Source organism: Mauremys reevesii, linkage group 11, assembly GCF_016161935.1.
Source record: "Mauremys reevesii isolate NIE-2019 linkage group 11, ASM1616193v1, whole genome shotgun sequence".
NCBI lineage: Eukaryota > Metazoa > Chordata > Testudines > Geoemydidae > Mauremys > Mauremys reevesii.
The window spans coordinates 19,151,997-19,178,285 of NC_052633.1; the positions used below are offsets into that span (position 1 = coordinate 19,151,997).

At 45.2% G+C, this 26,289-nt stretch overlaps 1 protein-coding gene across 5 annotated transcripts; it reads right to left on the reverse strand.

The window, feature by feature from the left end:
• Positions 1-1,715: 1,715 nt before the first annotated feature.
• LOC120374648 (cytochrome P450 20A1) lies at positions 1,716-26,270 on the reverse strand. Of its 5 annotated transcripts, none has more exons than XM_039494627.1 (13): positions 26,099-26,269; positions 22,720-22,769; positions 22,457-22,623; positions 19,719-19,864; positions 18,273-18,440; positions 15,693-15,771; positions 14,133-14,248; positions 11,376-11,430; positions 9,412-9,532; positions 8,022-8,133; positions 3,974-4,038; positions 2,190-2,279; positions 1,716-2,046 (listed from the first exon to the last, which is right to left on the reverse strand). In XM_039494627.1, exons 1-13 carry the CDS (start codon positions 26,141-26,143, stop codon positions 1,896-1,898), a joined length of 1,365 nt encoding a protein of 454 aa, XP_039350561.1. In that variant the 5' UTR covers positions 26,144-26,269; the 3' UTR covers positions 1,716-1,895. The 5 variants fall into 5 exon arrangements, 4 of the variants coding, with proteins under 4 accessions (XP_039350561.1, XP_039350560.1, XP_039350562.1 ...); XM_039494626.1 differs by having other exon boundaries at positions 26,072-26,269; XM_039494628.1 differs by lacking the exon at positions 26,099-26,269 and adding an exon at positions 24,868-24,880.
• Positions 26,271-26,289: the final 19 nt, after the last annotated feature.

A 26,289-nucleotide genomic window follows, 5' to 3' on the forward strand; every position in this document is an offset into this window, starting at 1 on the left:
ATCCCTGCCTGGTTCTTTTTAAAACTGCCACTGCCGTTTTAGCAGGAATTGGACAACCATTTCCCTCCCCAGCCCTACGTGACCAGCCAAGGCTACCCCTCCCCACCAGCACAGTGCAGTGGACTCCCTCACAATCAGGGAAACTAGGACTCAGGTGATGCCTCCTGGCTTCCCCTCACCTCACCCTATGGCCTTGAGGAGAAACTGGAGAGGAACCAAGCAGAGACCCCAACCAGCTGGAGCTGCTGGGCTGAAGCATCCAAGCAGGGGCCTGGGCCAGTCAGAGAACTTCCTACAGTTTTGACGGGACTGTCTCTGCCCTGCACTGATTGGCTATTTGCTCCAACTCTTAATCTCCCTATTCTCCCTAGTTGCTTCACTTCACACCTGCCCCTTTCCCTCTTCTCCCCTGCCCCCAACACTCCTCTTTTCTCCAGCATCCCCTCACCCCTCCCTTTTCTTTCCATGTAGTTTATCCTAACTAAAAGCCTCTAAAAAAGGCTTTTACGAAACTAATATGCTATTTGCTGCCATCACACTCTGCTGGGGTGTTCTACCCCTTCCCCCACCTGTGGGCATCTTGCCTATTGAGACTGTAAGCTCTATGGGGCAGGGACCAGCAGAAGACTGTGTGTATACAGTGCCTAGCACAATGGGGCCCCATTCTTGGCTGGTCCTTAAGCGCTATTCTGATAAACATGATTAATAACAGTCAGTTCTATTAAAAATCTCTCCATGCCAGCAGGCGTACACAGCTAGGGATCCAGTAGCTGTAATTCCCATCTCATTTTCTAGCACCCCTGCGCCCCATCTTATCAAGATTGCAGTGATACAGATACAGCTAGAGCTCACAGGGAAGGCACATACTAGTTAGAACAAAAATATACAGGGCTCTCAATCTTCATGCCTCCTGAGCCTTATCAGTAGCTGGGGTCAGGAAGAAATTTCCACCTAGTACAGCCTTGCATTAGAGCAGAGGTGGGCAAACTATGGCCTGGGGCCACATCTGGCTCTCTAGATGTTTTAATCCAGCCCTCGAGCTCCCACCGGGAAATGGGATCTGGGGCTTGCCCCACTCCAGCCAGGGAGCGTGGTCGGGGTCTTGCCCCACTCCACACAGCTCCCAGAAGCAGCAGCACACACCCCCTCTGGCTCCTACGCAAAGGGGCAGCCAGGGGGCTCCGCACGCTGCCCCCATCCCAAACAGTGGGGTGCCTTTGCACAGGGGCAGCGCCTCCGCATAGGAGCTGGAGTAGGGACATGCTGCTGTTTCTGGGAGCTGCTTGAGATAAGTGCCCTCCAAGCCCCTCCCATGCCCCAACCCCCTGCCCCATCCCTGATCCCCCTCCCGCCCTCCTAACCCCTGGGTCCCAGCCTGAAGCACCCTCCTGCACCCCTAACTCCTCATTCCCACCCCCCACCGCCGGAGCCCTCATGCCCTCCTGCACCCCAGCCCCCAAATTTGTGAGCATTCATGGCCCGCCATACAATTTTCATACCCAGATGTGGCCCTCATGCCAAAAAGTTTGCCCTGCATTAGAGGGCTTTATGGTTTCCTCTGAGGCATCCAGTTTTAGCTACTGTCATACAAATAATGGGCTAGCTGGAGTACTGGCTTACTCCAATACTGCAGCTCTTATGAGTAAACTTTAAGATTATGTTGCTTCCTTGAATACAAAATGGCTAGAGGTCAAAATAAATGTATCCAAAAGGCATAAGGGATTAAATCTACTTTAATATGACAATTTTTTTGAGTTATAAAAAATACCAAGAGGCTGCTGGGTTAAGAACATGGAAGGTAATGAAACGGTGATGTTAAACCCTCGACCAGTTCAGCATGATGCAGGAGGGTTCCTTTCTGAGGCTGGCTCTCTCTCACTCCTGGCTTTGTTCACTCAGCTTCTCTTGGATACAGTTATCCATGCTTCTTCCTTTGGCGAGGTTACCAGCTCATATTTGGTCTCCATGACCTGCCCTTTCACGGGATGCAGGTATAATTTCCTTACCAACATACTCAGCAGCACTGTAGCCACCATATAGGCAAACCTAGGGGGAAAGAATTATAAAAGACAATAATGAGATGAATTCTTCTGCCAGGGCTGGTGTTCAATACTTGACAAGTTGAAGAGGAACAAGCTGTTCCTTCCTATCCCTGCATCCACACATACACAACTGTTTCTTTATCTCACCTCAACTCCGGGCACTCCTGACTTCCCGAAAAGCCCAGTAGGGAAAAGTTTTTCATAGCGGATTCATCATTGAATCTGTCTGGATCAAATCTGTAAGACAAAACAGGGACTGATTCCTTCCTGGCTATGCATGCGTGTGTGCACATCTGTACGCATAAGGGGCAGAGACTAATGAAATCCTAAAACTCGGGAACCCACTACTTTGCTATCAGCATCAATCGAATGCCTTCTCCCTCCTACATCATGCAGGTTGCGAAGAGCACATGCAATCTAATCTCTCTCTCCTTTCCTTCTCCACTGCTTACATGAACACTTCCAATTCTTCTTGCCCCTCACCCTCCACTTCAAGCAGCTGGCATGTGTGTGGGGGAAGCTGATGATTCATTAGGATGAGAAGAACTTGTTTAAGCATTTGGTTGATGAAAGCTTTAAGGGAACTACTGGTTTAATTAAAATGAAATTCCCATAATCAAGAAACCGACAGGAGACTAAAAAAATGCCAGGCAGCTTAAAACACGAGCTATGATATTATAGAAAATATGCAATTAGATGACTTTAAGGCAATTCTCTCTCACCGTGTATTAGATCCTTTCCATTACACTTCAAACCTCTGGCTCCCTGCCTGTACCTACGAACTACAGCTCTGATCCTACTCCAATTACAGTCAAAAGGAGCTTTCCCATTGACCTTCAGTGGCAGCAGGAATAGGCTCTACATTCGCACCCTAATTAAAAGTGGCAAATTACAGATGGTATAACAAGAAGGGAAACGCGGTCATTTAGAAAAACCTGTTGAAAGCAGATGTTCACCCACACTATATTAGGACTGGACTGTGGCTAAACTTGCTCAGGTGGGGAAAAGGAGGGCACACAAGAAACCCTCCTCCCCCAAGTCAGCCACAATCTCAGCCCTTGATCTACTGGCAGGCAGTGACTGGGTGTGTGTTGTGCTGACTGTGGGCCATGGCCCTGTTCTCCAGCTTCCTCTCCAGCCAGTGCCCCCTTGCCGAACTAAGGACAGTGCAGCTATCATTCTGATGTATGATCCCCTAGGAGGCATCAGCTAGCATGATGCTGATAGGGCAGAAGGTGTCTCCACCCTCCCTCTTCCCCTGAAGCAAGGGTTATGGCTGTAAGAGAAAGAATAGAGCCCTTTGAGCAATTTTTTCTCCCACAAGCTCCACTGTCTGTTCTCTCAGACTAGAATCACTGACCCACATTCCTTCCTGCCTAAGCTATGTTAAACCAGTGTTAAAAATTGCCACCTGGAGGCCAAAGCAAGCTACAGCATTTCCTTTTGCCCTCTGGAGTCCTAATTTTCAGGCCAGGATCCTTTTTGTTTTCATGGGTGGAAATAATGAGGTAGAGTTTCCTTCCCCTTAAAAAACAAAAATCTTTGACTGACATTTCCTCCCGTGAGCCATTGTTTTATAGTAATGAATAGTGATTTCAAATCCATTTTAATCCCTGTTTTCCCCTTGCAGCAAACCTGAAAATTGGCCCACAGCATTTGCCAAGGGAGGGCTGTGAATAACCAGAAAATCTGTTGTTGTACTCCTTAATACACAACGAATATGTAGCCTGCAAGATCACATTTGGAGTTACCCAAAACCCTGTCCTTGGAGACAATCAAGAGACCACAACAAATCTTAGCAGGGAGTTCCTTCCACCTCTCTCCTCGACAGGCTACTTAAGGAAGGTTTGACAGCCTACCCACAGGGACACAGAGGCAAAATCCAAAAGAAAAAATGAACAAACTATAATAAAGTTTTTGGTATCCCATACTTATAGGGTGAGGCCCAAGCTGAACTGTCCTGAAGCACCACACCCAGAGCGTAAAGCACAAGAGTCTGAAATGAAAAGAAAAGAAAAAACACATCTGAGTCAGCGTAGAATACACAACAGGGATAAAGTTACCTCTACACAGTAACCATTAGACAGCCCTTATGGAAGAGTTCTATATAGAACATAACAGAAAAGGACACACCATTCATTTGGGGGTTTTGGGACCATCACATCACATTTAATAGCATATCCTATCCCTAACACCTTTAATTTTTAAGCTATCATTTTCTATTCAATTGCTATAGGTCTTTAGAGCAACTTTAATTGGACCCTGTTGGTCTCTATAAAGTGTGGGGAATCAAGCCACTAAGTTCATATTCAGATCCAAACTTCCAGGGTGTTCATATCCAGAGTTCAAATTTAACCCATATTGAGATAGAAGCCAGTCACAAGTTCAGGCACAGATTCAAACTTCACTAAAATTCTGGAGGTGTTGGCCATGGATCTGGTTAAAACCCATCTCTAGTACACAAAGACAAAACCTGTTTCACACATGATCTCCTCATTCCTCCCACAACTAGTCAGGCACAAATGATACAAAGTATGTTAAAGATTAGGACTGAGCCCACCACTAGCATAAATTCAAGCCATCACTTTCATTTGTGCAAGGAAGCTACTCAAAACCATATTGAAATTAAAACAGAGCATGTGTGTCAGGGAGCAGTTTAATGTAAGCAAAGGGGAGCCAGCACCATCGTGTCAGCTCTGCTCAATCCAACCAAGTACAGAGAGAGAGAGAAAAGAGACCCAAACACTCAAAAAGCAGCACTGCCTTGTAAATGTCAACCTTATATGGCTTCCAAATGTCCTTAATCACAATCCCAGGGCCCTTTACTTTTTTTTTTTCTTCCAGCGCCTCTGTTGTGACATACCTGTTCTGAAGAGTTTACAATCTACAGGCCAAGTTCTGTTCTGTTTATGTGAGTCAGTCCCATTGGACCAAATCACACCTGATGCAAGCTGATGCGACTCAACTGAAATAAATGGAATTGCAATAGATTTTGTTCTGGTCAGTGAGTAAGGCAAGCAGCATCTGCCAATAAATTAGGATTTTATAATTTAAGGGCCCAGTTCTGCCACCCTTGCCCATAGTTAGGAGTACCTTAGGGCCTGATCCACTGCCCTTCTCCCACTGATTCTATGGGCTTTGCATCAGTCCCTTACTTTGCAAGTAAGTCCCACTGGAATTAGTGGACTGCATGCAGAGTAAAGTCTTTCTCTGTATCTGTAAAGGTGACAGTATCAGACCCTACTTGGTGGAATGATGCCAGGAACTTGGTGGAGTGATGACAATCAATGGGACACCAATACCAGGGGACCTAATATATAGGCCATGCTTGTGGGGGCATGGCACCATATGTGAAAGAAAGCATAGAGTCAAATATAATAAACATCTTAAATGAATCCAACAGTACCACAGAATCTCTATGGATAGAAATTATGCTTGAATAATAAGAGGATAGCTGTAGAAATATATACCGGCCACCTGACCAGGATGGTGATGGTGATTGTGAAATGCTCAGGGAGATTAGAGAGGCTATCAAAACCGAAACTCAATAATAATTGGGGATTTCAGCTATCCCCATACTGACTGAGTACATGCCACCTCAGGACAGGATGCAGAAATAAAGTTTCTAGATACCATTAATGACTGCTTTTTGGAGCAACTAGTCCTGGAACCCAAAAGGGGAGAGACAATTCTTGATTTAGTCCTAAGTGGAACACAGGATCTGGTCCAAGAGATGAATATAGCTGAACCGTTTGGCAATAGCGACCATAATGTACATGAGTGTGGGGGAGAATACCAAAGAAGTCCACCACAGTAGTATTTAACTTTAGAAAGAGGAACTACACAAAAATGAGGAAGCTAGTTAAATGGACATTAAAAGGAACAGTTACAAGAGTGAAATGCCTGCAAGGAAACTTTTTAAAAACACCATAATAAAGGCTCAAACTAAATGTATATCCCACATTAATACGAATAGTAAGACTACCAAAATAATGCCACCAGACTAAACAGAGTAAAAGAAGTGGTTAAAGTAAAAAAGGCAGCCTCTTTTTCTCTCCTGCTGATAATAGCTCACCTTAACTGATCACTCTCCTTATAGTGTGTATGGTAACACCCATTGTTTCATGTTCTCTGTGTATATATCTTCCTACTGTATTTTCCACTACATGCATCTGATGAAGTGGGTCTGTAGCCCACAAAAGCTGATGCTCAAATAAATTTGTTAGTCTCTAAGGTGCCACAAGTACTCCTCTACAATTTGTTGTGTAAGACTCAACAAGGCTTTTGTAAAGAGAAATCATGCTTCACCAATCCATTAGAATTCTTTGAGGGGGTCAACAAACACATGGACATGGGTGATCCAGTGGGATAGTGTACTTGGACCTTCAGAAAGCCTTTGGCAAGGTCCCTCAAAGCTCTTAAGCAAAGTAAGCAGTCATGGGATAAGAGGGAAGATTCTCACATGGATCAGTACCTGGTTAAAAGACAGGAAACAAAGGCTAGGAATAAATGGTCACTTTTCAAAATGGAGAGATGTAAATAGTGGTGTGCCCCAGGGCTTTCTACTGGGATCAGTGCTGTTCATCATATTCATAAATGATCTGGAAAAAAGTGTAAACAATGAGGTGCATGGTTTGCAGACAATACCGGTAACTATCTTGAGTAATTTTTTAAGTCCAAAACAGACTGAAGAGTTACAAAGGGTTCTTGGAGAGCTAGGTGACTGGGCAACAAAATGGCAGATGAATTTCAATGTTGATAAATGCAAAGTAATGCACATTGGAAAATAATCCCAAGTACACATACAAAATTATGGTCTCTAAATTAGCTATAACAACTCAAGAAAGATCTTGGAGTCATTGTGGATAGTTCTCTGAAAATATCTGCTCATTGTGCAGTGGCAGTCAAAGATCTAACAGAATATTAGGAATCATTAGGAAAGGGATAGATAAGAGAGAAAAAATCATAATGCCATTACATAAATCTATGGTATGCGCATGCCTTGAATACTGCATGCAGTTCTGGTCACCCAATCTCAAAAAAAGAGATATATTAGAACTGGAAAAGATACCAAGAAGGGCAAAAAAAATGGTTAAGGGTATGGAACAGCTTCCATACAAGCAGAGATTAAAATGACTGGAACTATTCAACTTAGAAAAGAGCCAACTAAGAGGGGGGCATGATAGAGGTTTATAAAATCGTGAATAGTGTGGTGAAAGTGAATAAGAAAGTGCTATTTATTCCTTCCCACAACAAGAATCAAGGGTCACCCAATGAAATTAATACACAGTAGGTTTAAAACAAAAAGAAGTACTACTTCACACAATGCACAGTCAACTTGTGGAAATCGTTGCCGGGGATATTGTGAAGGTCAAAAGTGTAACTGGGTTAAAAAAAAAGAACTAGATAAGATTATGGAGGATAGGTCCACTAATGGCTATTAGCCAAGATAGTCACAGATGCAACCCCTTGCTCTGGGTGTCCATAAACCTCTGACTGCCAGATCTGGGACTGGATGACAGGGGATGGATTCACTTGATGACTGCCATGTTTTGTTCGTTTCCTTTTAAGCATCTGGCCACTGTCAGACAGGACAGTGGACTGGATGGACTATTGGTCTGACTCAATATGGGCATTCTTATGTTCTTCAATTAGGATCTTCTGTGCACAACTTAGCCCAGAAACAGACACCTCAGCAGAAGGAGTTCATGGAAGGGCATTATAATGAACCACTCAGGGTTCTAGAATAGCCTCTTCACCGAGGAAAGGGGTAGAGCACCTTTTAGGCGCCAAGATAAACTGCACAAATATCAAAGACAGACTGTCATCTTGGTGTAAACTGTGCTAGAGAAATAATCGGGCTCTGACAGTAACTGGGCGCAGTGCTCCCCTTCTCCACCGTAATGGGAGCTTCAGAATCGCAAAGAACAAAGTCAAGCAAGAGGAGAGGGCGAGTTTGAGCTCCCAGCTCTGTCCTACCTCTTTGGGGATAATATGCTGGTCAATTCTTCCCTCCAGCTCCTGCAGCCGTGCAGCAATTGGCGTAAGCTTTGCTGTCCGCACTGTCTCACACAGGACCTGCCGGCAATACCTGCAACCAGAAGTCTGTGCCAATAAAACTTTTTCTGAGACAAGCAAGTGCGTGTTTCTGTGGTATCAGGAATGGCTGTTCTGCGGAACGCTGCCCTAGACTTGCTGACCCTCTGCATTTGAGATCACAGCTCCTCTCCCAGAGCTGCTTCCGGGACACACTCAGTGCGGAGTCCTGAAACATTTGCAGATGAAGCAAGAGGGTTTTTATGGGCGGTTATAAAAATAATATATCTGTTCAGTGGCCAGCTGATAGCAGCTAGACAACAAACGACATCAAGGAGAGACTAGGAAGCTCTCTCTCCAGCGTTCCACTGCTCCACAGGGCCCTACAAAAGCTATAGCAGGGGACTGCAGAGGTATGCTGCATCAGTGGCTGCAGAGAGAGACTCTGAGGTTTGTTTAAGGCATCTAGCACTGTGGCATCCAAGCGCTGAGGGACACGCTTTAGGGACACTGGCAAGACTCCTAATCCTCCTTGTTGAAGGTGCAACGCACTGTGCCCAGTCCCCAACCACCACCTCAGATCATGTCCCCACTGCTCCCAATCACACCTACTTTGGAGGGCCCTAATCCTGTTAATCCTCTGCACCTTGGTCCCAACTCAGTAAAGCACTGAAGTGCTGAATAAGGGTGGGGACTGTGTTGTACTGCACCTCACGTAAGAGGGCCCACTCCTGATTGGGCAACACAAACACCACCTACATTACTATTATTAGTAAGGCTGAAACTAAGAGGTTCTACAGAAATTTAACATGGTACTAGTGAAACTGTCTAAAAACCTACACAGTTGAATAGAGTCTAACATGTTTTTTTTTTAACCATCTGGTAGAATCCTATACCACGGATATAATTCTCTGTTGCTTTCTATAAGGTGGTTCTAACACCTACAGAAAAGGTCTCTCTCCTATTCACTCCTCTTGGACTTTAACAAAGGGGTACATAGCCATCAACAGTCACCAGCCAAGGATACCCCCTTTGTTCCTGTTCAAAGGAGTGGCAAGACATGGTTCAGAGCATAGCTTCCAAGCCCACCACAAGGCATCCTGTTATGGGACCCAATCCAGCTCCAAATGAAGTCAAGGGAAATGCTCTCATTGACTCCAAGCAAACTCTGCCTGGGCTTCTGATGGGCATGCTCCCTGAATCACTGGACACACTGTCAGTATTGCTGCTCCCCCTCCTTTCACCAGCATGGAGAGGAGTCAGCCTTTAGCATACAGGATCACAATGACATCTTATTTAGCTTATTTAACTCCCACTCTTAACGTGGACCCACCTGAGTTGCTCAATTTTCTCATGTGTAAGTGGGCCCTTTCCGAGAACTCGGTCCACCTCCTTGTAGAGGTTCTGCTGGACTTCTTCTGATGTTGTCAGGAAATAGACTGCCCAGGTGCACACTAAGAAAGGAACAAGGAGAGTGCTGGCTCAGCAAATCCATCTCCTCATTTAAGGGGGACAAATCAACTCCAGTCTTCCTGCTCTTTGTTTCTGCAATGTTACTCTTCTAATGCAGTGAAGAGGCATTAGGGAGACACATGAGATGCAAATGTGAAAGGAGAACATCTGTATGAACTATAAAATGTAGCTGTATAGAATTTACCCAGTAGACTGTATTGATTCTATACTGAGTAATAGGACAGAGTCTGAATGATGCTATCTAGGGATACTACAATCTGGAATCCTTTTCCAGAAACAAGAAACTTGGGAAATACTGGAAAATGATCAAACCAAGTGGATTAAGAAGGAAATGGTCATTTAATGGGCTTGGAGTGCTGCAGCCTCACAGCTCCACGATCCAAACACAAGAGAATAGACAGTCCTAAGAAGGATCAACCACTCCATACTGCTGCTCCTCCCACAATCCCCAGAGTATAGCTCCTACAACAGTCATACTGCCTGCACACAGGCCAGCACTCAGGGTAATCGGAGAATTTAGACCATCAGGCTGGATTTAACTAAAGGGTCCTGAGTAGTAAGTCTACCAAACTGAGGCTCCAACACAGGTGGAGAACACAGCCAAAACCTCCGCTCCCGCAGGTGGGTAATAGGAGAGTGGACAGTGCTGGCCAGGAAATGGATGTTACTGAGCAGTTGGGGATTCACTGATTTAGCACTTTCCCTCAATGGAGCTCTTATAGCCCCCTGGTGGAGCTCTGATGGGAAGGTGGCAGCAATATTGTCACTTGCCCTCCTTTTCTCTCTGTGCACAAGAGGGATTCAGGTGGCACAAGGGGTGTATAACAACTCCCTGTACCATGGGGCTGGATCTGGTCTTTTGTGTATCTGGCAACAGACTTATGATATACTATCTAGGCAGATTTCTCCGATAAAATTATCAGAAAGATAGACAGCTCTAATATGAAATAAGCCTATGTCAAGTAGTGTTTCCAAGCTGCAAGAAGCAAGAGTGAGCAGGCATTTTGCCATTTTCTACTCTTGAGGTTGTACAGGGGCTCCCATCAGAAAATTAAACAGACAAAACACTGGTAGAGAGAGTTCCCTGTATCAATTACATTCTCTTTATGTGAGCTTTGCTACTTGACTTTCAATACCCTTCAACATCTTGGTTAAGTGCTATATTTGGATGGTTGTCTTCGGGATTCCAGATAAGTGGATGACTTTGGGCCTGTTAATCTTGCAGATTTAGTTTAGAAAAGTTCCCCAACATAGTAACAATTTGTGCAGCCAAAAGGTTTCCATTTGGTTCTTATTTCTGTTTCCTTTTCTCATAATCCTTATATGAAATCAAGTAACTTAAAAAAAAAAAAAAAAGTCAATAGCATACATGCTGTAGGGAAACATGAAACAGCCAGTCAAACATCAGATTGCTCTAAATCGTCCAAGCGCAACACAGTTTATTTCAAGGGGTGATCATTTTGGGCTGCTTCCCTTTGGTACAATTTCATCTAATTTAGCATCACTGGATGGGTTTAGAGTCCAAGTGAAGAACAGCAGCAGGAAATTCTAAGACTCACTACATGACATGGAGGGCTATCTAACAGCTTGGCTTCAATCCACTAGAACCCACTAACTAGAAAGGTGCACCAACAGGGCACCTGGACAACGCTGTAGAAATACCTGACTGAATACATTTCTAGTATAAGAGAAAAGGAAAGGGAAATTTTGTTTTTGCTTTACATGAAAATAAATTTCATCTCACCATGCTTTTTTTTTTTTAAATATAGATTAGTCCCCTTATCTCTGTTACAGAGTTGAAAGCTGCCTGCGTATTCTACTTACGATTAGCCGTGATTACACACCCCGCCAGAGAGAATATCATCGTGTCTTCCAGAATCTATGAAACAAAATCTGGTTCAGGGGTATGGAGTCAAAAAAAACATTAAAGAATTTAATGACAAATCACATCTTCCATTCCACCACACTAAATCAGCTTAACTCAAGACAGCATGAAATCCAGCATGGAAGGATAGGACTGAACTCTCTCTATAGTGCTTCCCCTGGAAGGGTTTTGGGATTCCCTCCAAGACCTTTTCCACTTGGCTTATCCAGAACGCCTTGTCCAGTTTTGGGAGAACACTTTATCCAGTCCTCTGGAATTCAAAAAACTCAGTGCAAATCTGGACTTGTCCCTGATGTTTCTTTATTGGAATTTCATAAAGCTATAACTGAGGTGATCAGGCTCAGGTGTAGGGGTTGGTTAGGGTGCACCACAACTCCAACACACATAATTAATTATATACCGTATTTTCCGCACTATAAGGCGCACCTAAGAGCCTTAAATTTTCTCAAAAATTGGCCGTGCGTCTTATAATCCGGTGCGCCTTATGTGTGCACTGAGTTCCAAAATCTGTAAAAATGTTGTTGTGCGACTTTGGTAAGCGCTTTGCTTGATTGACTGTCGGACCATTTTTCGCTGACACAGGGACGTAATACGTAAACTACGTACGCTGGCAGTGATAAACCAATCAGAGAACATTACGTAATACGTACAGTACGTACGTTTACCTTCTCCACTCCTCCTTAGACATTTGTTTGTCTAAGGACCCCTGAAAATGGCACCAGTGAAGAGACATGCTTACGAGGCATAATTCAAACTACAGGCTATCAGTTATGCGGTTGTAAATGGGAATAGAGCAGCTGCGAAAGAATTCAACATCAATGAATCTATGGTTCGGAAGTGGAGGAAGCAAGAAAATGAACTGCGCCAAGTTAAGAAGACGAAACAGAGTTTCCGCGGGAACAAATCGAGGTGGCCACAGTTAGAAGACCAACTTGAACAATGGATTATTGAACAAAGAACAGACGGGAGAAGCGTCTCTACAGTCACCATTCGACTGAAGGCAACAACGATAGCACAAGACATGAAGATCGAACACTTTCAAGGAGGTCCGTCTTGGTGCTTTCGTTTTATGAAAAGGCGTCATCTCTCCATCCGCGCAAGAACTACCGTGGCGCAGCAACTGCCGGCGGATTACAAAGAAAAGCTGGCCATCTTCCGCACCTACTGCAGTAACAAGATTACCAACAAAAAGATCCAGCCCAACCACATCACCAACATGGACGAGGTCCCCCTCGCTTTTGACATCCCCGTGAACCATACTGTGGAGAAAAAGGGGACCAGCACGGTATCGATACGCACCACAGGGCATGAGAAGTCGGCTTTCACTGTTGTTCTTGGTTGCCACGGTAATGGACAGAAAGTACCACCTATGGTCATTTTTAAGAGGAAGACGCTGCCAAAAGAAAAGTTTCCAGCTGGAATCATCGTAAAGGGCTGGATGGACGAGGAGAAAATGAGAGAGGTGTATGTAAAGAGACCGGATGGTTTTTTCCACGCATCACCGTCCCTGTTGATCTGCGACTCCATGCGTTCCCATCTTACCGCTACTGTGAAAAACCAAGTGAAGCAAATGAATTCGGAGCTTGCCATCATTCCGGGAGGATTAACAAAAGAACTCCAACCGCTGGACATTGGTGTAAACAGGGCGTTCAAAGTGAAGTTGCGAACGGCGTGAGAGCGATGGATGACAGACGGCGAACACACCTTTACTAACACTGGGAGGCAGCGCCAGGCGAGTTACGCCATCATATGTGAATGGATTGTGGATGCCTGGGCTAAGGTATCTGCTTTAACTGTTGTCCGAGCTTTCGCGAAAGCCGGCATCATTGCTGAACAGCCACCTGGCAACGAGACTGACTCCGACAATGATGAGAGAGAACCTGGCATGTTTGATGGCAAAATTGCCCAGCTGTTCAATTCAGACACAGAAGATGAGGACTTTGATGGATTTGTGGGAGAAGATTGATTAAAAAATAATGTGAGTGTATTGTTAAATAGTAGAATAAAGTTCAACTAAACTCACTGTTTTGCTTCCGTTACCTTTTTACTACACTATGAACACTGTTACCTTTTTTTGTAGACCGTATGTTTTAGCATGCGCCTTATAATCCGGTGCGCCTTATGGTGCGGAAAATACGGTACATACTCTAAAAGAGTCCAACACATGTGCATTATATTCTGCATTCTATATTTACATGCTTTATGAGTGGCTTACTAATTTTGCAAATCAATCCTTGTATAGATTATAAACTGTTCATGCGCTACAAAGTGTGCTAGTAAGCAAAGCTGCAACTGCAAGCTTATCACACATTACTCTTCTTCTTACTACTTCTTAATCTAATAGCTACGTATTAGTTACAACGCCACTTGTGAATTCATGCTTTGTCCATTGTTAACCTCTGTTTCCTTACTTCTGTTTTTTTCATAGTTAATGCAAGGCTTAAAACGGGTACTTAAGCAAAGAAAGATTCTTAATACCAAATACCCATCCAGTTCATAGAATAATAAAGCAGCAAAACGGAAAGTAACCAAAAAAGATTGGAAGATGAAAATAAATGCACGTTATACTCTAGTGAGGAATCTGGACTGAACGAGATGCAAAACAGACAATTAATCAAATGCTAAGATGTAATTAACAACTGATCTAGTGAAACTTCATTAGCATGTAATGGTATGTCCACAATAGCTGTACATACCTGCTTGTCACTCAGGTTCCCCTGCAGTAAGGAGTCTATGAAGACGTGTCGGTTGAAGCTCCTGCCCCGCCGCTCCTTTGTGACTTTCTTTAAGACGGATTCCATCTCCATCAGAGCTTCAGGCACACAAACAAATCATTATTTTAAAAGCTGGTCACCCCCAAAAGCAGCAGAGGACTCTTCTAGAATCCATCTTCCCAAATAGCCTTTCAGGCAAACTGTCGATCCTGAGTCCACTGACAGAAGAAGACTCTGTACGGAGCATGTTACTTAGTGTCAATTTGCAAAAAGTTTACTGTAATTTAATCTAAAAATGTGCGAGTCAAATGGAGAGATCTCACAAAATAAGCAAAGATACATAAATGGTACAGCTCAGATCTTGAGAGCAAGTTCAAATAACATTCAGGGTTTAACAAATCACCCCACAAAACATCTTATACTTCACTCAGATCTCACAGCCTGTGTAGTCTATAGAGTTATTGCTACTAATAATTCACATTGTTGTAGCACCTCGATCAACATAAGGGCCCCATTGTGTGAGGGATTGTACAAACATATAGTAAGAGACAGTCCCCCTCCTGAAGAAATTGTCCAGCTAGAAAAGACAAATGGTGGGGAAAGGGAAGTATTTATTATCCCCATTTTACAGATGGGGAACTAAGACACAGAGCGATTAAATAACTTGCTCAAGGTCACCCAAGAAGTCTGTGGCAGAGCCAGGAATGGAATCTAGATTTTTCAAGTCCCAGGCCAGTGCCTTCAGGACAAGACCTCCTTCCTCTCACATGCTGTCTGGGGACCCCAGCAGAACGTACACATAAAATAAAGGAGATCAGAGTTTGTTGTTGTGTCATACTGCTATAAAACTGGTGTAATACTAATGAAGGCAATTCTGGATATACATCAGTTTAACAGAGCAGAATTTGGCCTAATGTCCTTAAACACAAAGCACAAGTGCAAGAATGGGAACACCCTGTTTTTGTGGGTTTAAATTAAGTCCTTAAAATTAACTTTAATATTTTCATAATAATTAAAGAGAGACAAAACAGCACAAAAATAAAATAATCTGATATGGCAACATATGAAAGTTGCCATGAGAGAACCAGATGCATAACTGAAAATAGTAAGCTGTACTGGGAATACCAATGTACAGCACGGAAGGCATTGGTTAAAGCCACAATTCAGGACTGCTACATTCTGCTTCATGGCTAACTAAGGAAGAATGGTCTTGTAGTTAAGTCACTAAACAGGGACTCAGGAAATCCGAGTTCAGTTTCCGGCTCTGCCACAAGCTTCCTGTGTGACCGTGGGCAAGTCATTTAACCTCTCTGGGCCTTGTCTGTAAAATAGAGATGACAAAAATTCACTACTGCACAGGAAAATCGATAATGTATGAAAGGTAATCAGATACTATGGTGATAAATTCCACAGAAAAGCCAATACATAAATAAATATGGGCAAATCAAACACCTTCATATGGTAGTTACCTCAAACACAGTAACCACAGGTGTGTGAATGAGTCGATAGGGGGATTTGGGGAGTGGTGGAGAAACAACTTACCATCTTCATATATCTTTTTCCTGGTCATACTTTTGTCAAGTGACCCATCCAAGAAACCCTTTCCAATTTCTGCCCAGATCTGAAAGAGGTACAGATGAATTCCATTACCCTCCAAGTCACAGGTTGCTGGCAGCTCTGCCTAACTTTATCCTGACACACGCCCAAAAAAAATCAATACTTCTCCTTCCCTATAGGAATAGGAAATAGGTCTTGTTTTAAGTGTGGGCACAATCACATGTGCTGCTGTGTTTGTGAGGCTGTTTGCAAAGTGCTGCTGGAACTGAGCTGAGATGATGCAGTCCTGGGGATTAATTACAACTGAAAAAATGATATATATCCTGAGTGGGAGAAGAAAGGCCCTTTACTTTTACGTCACTGATTGGGATCTGTGAGGCTCAGTTGGTAGCCCAAGTCTAAGTGACTGGAGTTAAAAGGAAGAGCTTTTGGTCAGACTGTAAAATTCTTTGGTTCTGTTAACAAGCATTTAATTCCAATGACTACTCAACATCTCAGAGAAAGGATATCTTTGTTAAAGATCCAACACCCCTGTCATTCTAGGTGAGGTGCAAAAGCTCACAATGTACATTCCAGAGACACCTCAGGGATTCCTCTAGCACAGAGGTTCTCAAACTGTGGTCTGCAGACCACCAGTGGTCCAGGAGCTCCATTCAGGTGGTCCGCGGATAGCTCCCTCTAAGGTGCGTGTCTGGGGAGCCACACACAAGAGAATGAAGGGCCACCCAGTTAATTAGTGGACTCTGGAGAAGACACACATGTAAGGTGAGATGGCGGCCTGAGGGGAAATAGGGGGTAGGTGGGAGGGGGCAGTGGGATGAGAAGAGGGGGTGGGGGGAATCTGGGACGTGCAGGGCTGCCATGGCCAGAGAAAGAGGCGACTTCCCCCAGCTCCAGGGCTGTGGTGAGAGAGAGGGGCCTCCATCCCAGCCCCAGCTCAGGGGCTGCCGCAGCAGGGCAGAGGGGGAGAGACCCCCCCTCTTTCCCAGCCCCATCTCGGGTGTTGCTGCGGCAGGGGAGAGAGGGTACATACATCGCATTAGAAAGGTAAGACTACTGATATTAAAATATGAGTTGTGTGCTTTAATTTGTAGAACAAAAAAACATTAATTATTATAAAGTTTTTTTTTATATAGCACTTTTATCCAAAGTGCTTTACAATAGTTAGCTAACGGTACAAACAACATTTGAAAAGATCATTAAGTGGTCCATCGAGACCCTCAGCAATTTTCAAGTGATCTGCAAAAAAAAATTGAGAACCACTGCTCTAGCAAAACCTGGGAAGACGAGACTTAACATTCCTAATATTTATAAAGGGTATAAAAAAATCCGCTGTATGCCTCATTTATCCACAAGGAAGCAAAAAAGGTTACAAATCCAAATAAAAAAAAAAAGCCTTTGCAGATAATCTTTAAGAGGCCTTTATCATATCTGACAGAACCACTGGGTTCCTGTTTTCTTCCATTCCACCCTTGAATCCTCATCTTCGGAGCCATCAGCATTCTGACTGAAGGCTGGAACTCACATGATGGGTCTCAGAGATTGCTTTTGAGAGAAAAGTGTGAAACTATGGCCTCAATTTACAGAATTGCCAAGCACCCACAGCTCCCACTGACTTCAGCTAGAGTGGTACTCAGCACCTCTGAAAATTAGTTCCCATATGTCCACTTCCTGGAGGCTGAACCTACCTCTATTAGCAAAGACTTCCAAGCCATGGTGTCCCAAGGCACAAAAACACCAGGGCCACAAATTCAATCTACTTATTCTGCATGTTAGAGGAGCATCCTACCATAGGTCACATCATATTTTTACTCTTGATTTTAGAAAGGTCCATAAAGGATCCAAGATATGCTGGTCAAAGGGAGATGGCACAACATCCAAGATTCAAAGTAACTTATAAGAACTAAATAGCATTTACCCCATTTAAACCTTTACAAAGGGATTGCCATTCATTCCCAATTTCACCTCAGTATTGGGCTTCCTGATCACAAAATACCAATCTTGCATAATTACCCTTGCAGGTAGCGTGATGGTTCTGTAAGTGTGGATGGCGGCCTCTACTTGGACTAACTGTGGTCCCCTCAGACGTTCTCTTTATTCACAACACTGAGGGTTTAAGAAGGGACCAGAAATCAAAGATTTGGGATGGGATTTTTGTAAGAGTTTAAGTGAGTTAAGCACTCAAATGCCATCAGATTTCAAAGACATTTGCACACACCCAGTTCCTGTAGGTGCTTTAGAAAACTCCAGCCTTACAAAAATTACCATATACTTATAAGCTTATGGCCAAATAAATCTGTTAGCCTTTAAGGTGCCACCGGACTCCTCATTGTTTTTGCATATACTTATTAGCTATTTCTTTATGCTGACTAAATGTAATTGGGACAAAATAGTGGAGAAATCACCTGCTTGGAGACCCTACCAACCTGAACATCCAAGGTTTTGTACCTCTTGCTCCAGCGTTTTGTACCTCTTGCTAAACTATGCAGTGATTGAGGCTAATGCCATCAACCTGGAAAATTGACCGGATCTAGGAGAACATTCCTGGCTCTTTCCGAGACTTACCGCATCATGGTTCCTGCGAAATCGAATTACTTCCAGGTCATCTTCAAAGCTACTGCCCATTGCTGTCTGTGTGACAGACTTCATGGCAAAGCCCAGCATGTGTTGGCAAAGGGGCACATGTTGAGACTCAGGAAAGGACAGCCATTTTGCTAGCAACTCTTCAGACAGCTAAAAGAAAGGAGATCAGAAAGCTACAATAATCTCCTTGACCTATCACTTCACCCCATTATTCTCTAGAAACACACCTTAAAGAGGAAGTATTCTCACCCAGCTCTTAACAGTCCAGACACTGGATATGGCTCATACGTAACTCCTTCTTGCAGGTTTTTTTATTATTATTATATTATTATTATTAACTTAAAGAACAATAAACTTCAGCCTTGGGTTCCTGCTAAGGTTGGCTGTTCCTACGGTTTTCCCCCATAGGACCCCTGAGAGCCTGCTCCCTCTACCACAAAGGAATGCTTACACCGTTTAGTACTCATGGGTTGGAGCTAATAGGACTTACTATATTTGGCTGCCAGGGTGAGTCAGCAGAAGAGCTCTGTATCCGAGTACAATCCCAACATCTGGAATCCTGCCCTGCTCCCACCCTCTGGAGATACACCTAGAACTCAGACACTACAGCATTTTTAGTTGTACCTAATGTCTTGAAATAAACGTAACCAAACCCTGTCCTTCCTTCTAAATGTATTGAGCTAATGCAAACAAAAGCATATTCATTCTGTATTTATACAGTCAGATGGATACTACCACCACCATTACATTTATCTGTGAAACTTGCTATCCAATATTGTTGCAAGTAACAAAGACAACCACACCTGGAATATAGAGGGGAAAAGCATTTCTTTCACTTTGTTTACTTTGTGCATCTGACATCAATTTATACATCAGTTCCATTGATTCCTCTGTCTTAATATAGAAAATAATGTGCTTCATCCATGTGTCTGTCTCTTCACAGTGTGCATGAGTGCCAGTGATCTGTTCTGGAGGGAATGCCAGACCTGCTCAAGAGTGTGTGCCAATCAAGTGATTTATCCCCTGTCACCCATTCCCAGCTTCTGGCAACATTTTGTGTAAATAACCTCAAATTTACCAAATCTCAGACCAGGAATATGTAAAATGCAAAGTGGAAATTATATTTGTGAGGACTTTGAGGGAGAGAGCAAAAATAAATAAATAAAAATCAGACTTATAATGGAAAGCTACCACCTCTCCATAATAATAATAGAAGAAATAAAAGTCCAGAAGTTAGAATACTGAGATTTTAAAACATTCTCAAAATTAGCACATGGTTCTGGCTCCAGAACCAGCCTTCCCTCTGCTCCTTTACCCCAACCTCGATCCCCATTAACCTCTCCACTAAAAGGCCACAAATTGCTGTTCTCTCTGGGAAAATGTTACAGCTGGCCTGCAAACTGCAAGCCTTCAAATCAAGTAATTCACCTTCTGGATGACAGCAAAATTACTCTGCAGGGACTTGGTCACACCGTTTTCATACAGCTTTTTCCTCAGATGACTCTCCCCCGCATCCCCACTGAGTCCAGACTGGTACCTCAACAGGGACTTTAGCATCATTTCAAAGGGATCCGCTGAAACAAACCAACAACAAAAAGTCTGAAATATCATCCGTCAAAACAGATTTTTGGGGGGAAGAAATGGGAAATTTAGAGAATCCTCTAGGATTTCCTCATTTTGCCCTTGATGTCCTCCCTGCTCAAAGGCTTCCAAAAGTGGGGCAACCTAACCTTCTGAATAAGGACAATGAACACAGTTGCCTTTGAACTCAGTTGGTGCTGCTTCTAAGTTGATAGCAATACAAGGCATTTCCTCCTTCCAGGAATGGTCTCCACAGAGCTCAAAACCTCTCTTGTTCCATGAAATCTGGGACCCAGAACTGGATCCTCCATGTCACAGTACAGCATGCTGCTCCTCACATACCTAGGAGTGTCTCCCTGGAGTGCAGTGCCGCCAGGCCACATAAACAGTCAACTGGCTCTTCTCGCCATTTTTATGAGAACTGCAGCAATAAGTTATAACTCGTTAAAGGTCCCTGGCTGATAACGTCATCAACTTGGTACAGCATCACATGACACTACAACCCGACCCCAAAGCAATCAGTTAGCAGTCTGGCTCACTTACAATCTGTTTACATCTTACCTCATGGATACAACATTGCTGTTCTACTGCTCCACAAGCTCATCTTAGAATCAATTATTTCATGGGATGGAGGCCCAGAGAGAGGCATGGATACAGTGCTGCTCGTCCCCTTTCTCCTACCGCTCTGTGGCCTCGCTTTACCCACTAGCATTGCAGACATGCACACAATATTTCAGACAATGTGAAGGAGCTGGGGGATGTGCACTACCTTCAACAATCGTGTCAGGATATAATACGGGGAGATCTAATTCCAGAATCTTTTACTTTCGGCTATAACATTGCTTCTCATACAATCCCTAAAGTGCCACACCAATGAGCTCTTATTGCACTATGGTTACTAACACCTACTCCTCTTGCCCATCTGCAGAGGAGTGCCAGGTCTCTTATGGAACACAGTGTCATGTTAAATTATACAGACCCCCTTTCACCTTCTGCAGCAGTGGATTTTGCCATTTCAAAGGGAAACAAAGGTCCTGACCCTTATGATAGTAAAGGAAACATTTCAATTGTAAACAGAGTGCAAACTGAGACAGTGATGTCTGGCTGAGTCTCCAGAGAGCCTGAAAATTTAGCTCAGTGTGTGAACTGCATCCATTCATCTCAGTAAGTTGGTAACTTTAAAACCTAATGATGACAATTTAAACATGACCATGGGTAGCTAGTTAGCTGCTGATCCAACCAATGTGCTTATTCCTACTGACTCAAAACACCTGCCACACCTTCCCAGTGCCAAAAGCCCCACTTCCCTCCTACCCTGCTGCCAAAAAACCCAGTAGGATATTTCCCTTGACAATTTTTATGAATCCAATGTTTTTTCAATACAGAATTTTGCTACACAAAGAAAAATAAAATATACAGGACTTCTTAAAATAAGCTAAATTTAATATCTGCACTAATTGTATTATCCATTTTCAAATTTAATTTAATAAAAAAAATTTATGCAATGCACGGTCAACCTCTGGAACTCCTGGCCAGAGGGTGTTGCGAAGGCCAATACCATAACGGGGTTCAAAAGGGAGCTAGATAGAAGGGAATGGAAGGTAGGTCCATCAATGGCTATTAGCCAGGATGGGCTGGAATGGTGTTGCTAGCCTCTGTTTGCCAGAAGCTGGGATTGGGTGACAGGGATCATTTGATGATAACCTGTCTGTTCATTCCCTTTGGGGCACCTGCCATTGGCCACTGTCAGAGGACAGGATACTGGGCTTGATGGACCTTTGGTCTCAATATGGCTGTTCTTATGTTTAAAATCATCCCTTTTAAAATTCATTTGAAACTACCACAGAATCTGTCCTGCTGCCTTAGAGTGCAAGAAAATTCAGAGGCCTTGATGCAGATATAAACCAAGCTTCTCAATGAGTACATGGGGAATTGGCTATATTTGCCTTTTTAATTCATTCATGTCACCAAAGTCTAGTGCTTAGAAGAATTCTATTTTCACAGAGAAATAGAATTTAGTCAGGAGACCTGTGAGATCATCTAGCCCAGTGCTGGGTTCGTCTCTTCCCTACAGTACAACCCACACTATTTTGTCCAATCTATTTTTAAGTGACCCAAAGTGAAGGAGCTTCCATTTTCACTCGAGAGACAGTGTAACAGACCTCACAGTAGAAGTTTTCCTACATTTTTCCTGGTGGGACTCCCTACTGAGGTGAGAGGTTGGGTAGATTATTCTCCATGACCATTCTGGCTTTGGGCTCTCTGTTTAATGAGGGCTGGTTTGTAATGTGGATACTTGCTCACTGGGAAGTGGACACAGATCACCAAACTCATTTTATAAAGACCACTGGATGGTTACAATATTTTGTCACTTAAATGCAATCTCTATAAGCAGTAGCAGAGACTCAAGCTCACACCACTCATTCAGTTTCAAGCTGAATCTCATTCCTTTAAATACTGTGAATGAAATCCTACCTCCCTCAAAGTCGATGGCAAAACCCTCATTTACTTCAGCAAAGCCAGGATTTAACCCTGGGCAAAAGTGAACAGAGAAACAAATCTGAGAGAAAGCAAATTAAACTTACATGTCCTGTTGGGGTTAATGTGTTGTTTCAGGAGATCAATGGACCCCACGCTGACCACAAGGCGTCTTCCAAACCAGAAAGAGATAACAGGGCCATACTTCTCATGCAGATTCACCAGGAACTCATGCAGGCTGCCACTGTTTACAATGTCTGGCAAGTTCCCATCTCTGAGGGAAGAGTAACAGAAATAAAAAACACAGTTATATGAACAGTGAGAGCAACAAAGGTCAAATAAAATGAATGGGAAGGAGGAAGCCACTTACTTTTCATCTGTTGGAGTCATCCCTGGAATACCTGAAGCTTGTCTAGAAGCCTAAGAGGAAAGAAAATGATGCTCAAAGTTCTGCATCAGCCTCAGAAGATTCACATTTTAGCATCTATTGGCTTGTTGCTTCAAGCTTTTCATAACAGTTTAAAAGACCAGTTTGCAGGTTTATAACCTTTCATCGAATTAATAATTTTGTAACAGGACAAAATTGTTCAACACCCCCCCACACACACACACGTCTCTCCCTCCCTTAAATAGTCCTATACACACAAAAATTAGCGAATCTTCAGAGATTTGCGCTCTCCCTGTGTATTAAGGTGAGCTAATCAAAAATCATATTTAACTAAATGCCAATAGCATTTTTTGAACATGGACACCAGAGTGTTGACTCAACAGTTTGTCACTTGCCCCTCCAAAGTGATGGTATGGTTTTAGGACCATAGTTTTATCAATTTTACGATTGTTAAAAACAGTGAGAGAGAATCCTTTTTTTTTTTAAATCAGAAAAATGTTTTTTGAGAATACCTTCCATCACCAAAACCTTTTTGTCTAAAATAGCCACTATTATCATGCAACCTGCAGAAACACTATAGTACTCTCTGCAGCCGCTTTTAACTAACACCATTCCTAGTGCAATCTCAACATTATCAAGAACACCGGCCCCATACAGTTCTGTTATAAACTCAAAACACTGGCACTAAGCAAAAAACAGCAGTTTGCTTAAGCATCTCTAGTTAATAAACTGAGGGGAAAAAAAACAGTGCTTGTCAAACAGTGATGCCACATTTGCACTGAAAAACCCTATTTTGTTTAACTATCAACAAGGGAGAGGTTAAAAAAAAACTATTAAAAATGTGTCAGTGCATCATTTGAAAGAAAAATAAATTCCAAAACTGGGCAAGATACATCCCTTGGCCCCAATCCTGCAAAAATTTACACAGGTGCTTAACCAGCATGTGTGCGGTCCCACTGATTTAAAGAGACATCTTAAAGAGAAGCACCTGCAGGATCAAGGCCCTATCACTGATGTTTTGCCTTGATCCTGCAGTGGAGACCTGCACAAGGGTCCGCCCATGAAGACTTCATTGCAAGGTGCTAAAGCACTTACTGGGAGAAAGGAATCACTGTCCAGAAGGGTGCTCTGCAGACGTATTTTATAAGATCTACATTATACTAATTTTCCAAACTTCCATAGACTGTAGGTTCTAAGATCTATTGCAGTGGACACAAAGGCATTGTCTACGTCAGGATTAAAGTCATGCTAGTTACAGGACTACCATCCTCAATCCCATCGGCATGGTAGAAACCAATGCATTGAAGGACTCAGTTATAGTTTAAAAAAAAAAACAGAAAAAACAAGATTTAAACATGGTTCAGTCTTGCAAGCCAAGAGCAGATCTTGTTTTCATCATGTCCCCAAGGCACGGTACAGCCCCTGAGCTTGTCAATACTTAAGCATGTATAAAACTTTACACAATATGTGAGTAAGTGTTTTCAGGATTGGGGCCGTAAATCCCTCAAAGTTCATGATTTGGGGACATGATTCAGTCCTGTTTTAATACCACTGGGAACTTCCATACCATAACCAGATCTCCTGACACAGATAACTTTATTGCATTCAGATACGATGGTGCTGGGGAAACCGGCAGATGGACATAGCTCTGGACAGGGCACATCTCCGTGCAGCAGCAAGCTGTCTGTGATCAGCATATGCCCCTGCCTGTCCCACCTCCCTGACTCTGTACCGTTTGCTCCAGCAACTTTCTCCTTACTGCAGAACCTGAAGTGGGCACCGAGGGGTGATGGACACAGACCCAGCAACAATAACTCATTGAATGGTAAAAGGTGCAACCAGGTGGCCAGGGACACCACCTCACCCCAGCTGCTGCACCAGGGTATGACAGACCCTGCCCCCGCCTCGCATGGCATGAAGCTAACAACGGGCAGGGAGGGCTAAGCCTGGGAGAGCCCTGGACATGGTGCAGCTGCCCCCACACCCAGACAGGATATTGGGGGAAGAGGGGTGAAGAGCAGTTCAGGAAGGACGAGATAGTGCACCTCAATGGGAGGGAGGGGATTCGGCCAGTTACCGAGCACAGGCACGGGTAGATCACGCCCTGCCCCGCCCCGCTGTGGCAGTTACCGGGTACAGGTAGAGCACGCCCCGCCCCGCCCCCTCATGGCAGTTACCGGGTACGGGTAGAGCCCGCCCCGCCCCCCTCCCCCGGCGGCAGTTACCGGGTACGGGTAGAGCCCGCCCCGCCCCGCCCGGTGGCAGTTACCGGGTATGGGTAGAGCCCGCCCCGCCCCGCCCGGTGGCAGTTACCGGTACGGGTAGAGCCCGCCCGCCCTGCCCGGTGGCAGTTACCGGCACGGGTAGAGCCCGCCCGGTGGGAGTTACCGGGTACGGGTAGAGCCCGCCCCACCCTGGTGGCAGTTACCGGATACGGGTAGAGCCCGGCCCGCCCCGGTGGTAGTTACCGGTGCGGTAGAGCCCGGGCCCGCGCGCCCGTGGCAGTTACCGGGTTCGGGTAGAGCCCGGCCCCGGGCCGCCGTGGCAGGTTCCGGGTACAGCCCGGCCCCGCCCCCGGTGGCAGTTACCGGGTACGGGTAGAGCCCGGCCCCGCCCCCCCGTGGCAGTTACCGGGTACGGGTAGAGCCTGGCCCCGCCCCCCCGTGGCAGTTACCGGGTACGGGTAGAGCCCGGCCCCACCCGGTGGCAGTTACCGGGCACGGGTAGAGCCCGGCCCCGCCCGGTGGCAGTTACCGGGCACGGGTAGAGCCCCGCCCCCCCGCCGGTGGTAGTTACCGGGTACGGGTAGAGCCCGCCCCGCACCCCGTGGTAGTTACCGGGTACGGGTAGAGCCCGCCCCGCACGCCGTGGTAGTTACCGGGCCAGGTAGAGCCCGGCCCCGCCCCCCCGTGGCAGTTACCGGGTACAGGTAGAGCCCGCCCCGCCCCCTGGTGGCAGTTACCGGGCACGGGTAGAGCCCGCCCCGCCCCCTGGTGGCAGTTACCGGGTACGGGTAGAGGCCGCCCCGCCCCGTGGCAGTTACCGGGTACGGGTAGAGCCCGCCCCGCCCGCCGTGGGAGGTACCGGGTTCGGGTAGAGCCCGCCCCGCCCCCCCGTGGCAGTTACCGGGTCCGGGTAGAGCCCGCCCCGCCCCCCCGTGGCAGTTACCGGGTACGGGTAGAGCCCGCCCCGCCCCCCGGTGGCAGTTACCGGGTACGGGTAGAGCCCGGCCCCGTGCCCCCGTGGCAGTTACCGGGTACGGGTAGAGCCCGCCCCGCCCCGTGGCAGTTACCGCGTCCGGGTCGCGCCCGCCCCGCCCCCCCGTGGCAGTTACCGGGTACAGGTAGAGCACGGCCCCCACCAGGATGAGCAGGAAGGTAACGGCGAAGATCGCGAAGTCCAGCATGGCCCAGGCCGTGCGCGCCGCTCCAGGGGCTCTCCACGTCCCCGCACAGGTCGATTGGCAGCTAGGCGGCCTGGCCCAACAGACCAGAGCAATCGAGCCCGGCGCGGTGACCCCTCTGAAGGCCCCGCCCCCAACAGCACGGGCCG

What these genes read in the sequence shown, in the direction of transcription:
- LOC120374648 (XM_039494626.1), bottom strand. Translation starts at nt 26,143, where the DNA reads ATGCTGGACTTCGCGATCTTCGCCGTTACCTTCCTGCTCATCCTGGTG. An exon ending in CCGTGCTCTACCTGTACCCG is followed by an intron (nt 22,770 to 26,071) that starts GTAACTGCCACG and finishes CTTTCCTCTTAG; the next exon opens with GCTTCTAGACAAGCTTCAGG. An exon ending in GAGAAAATTGAGCAACTCAG is followed by an intron (nt 8,134 to 9,411) that starts GTGGGTCCACGT and finishes TTCTGGTTGCAG; the next exon opens with GTATTGCCGGCAGGTCCTGT.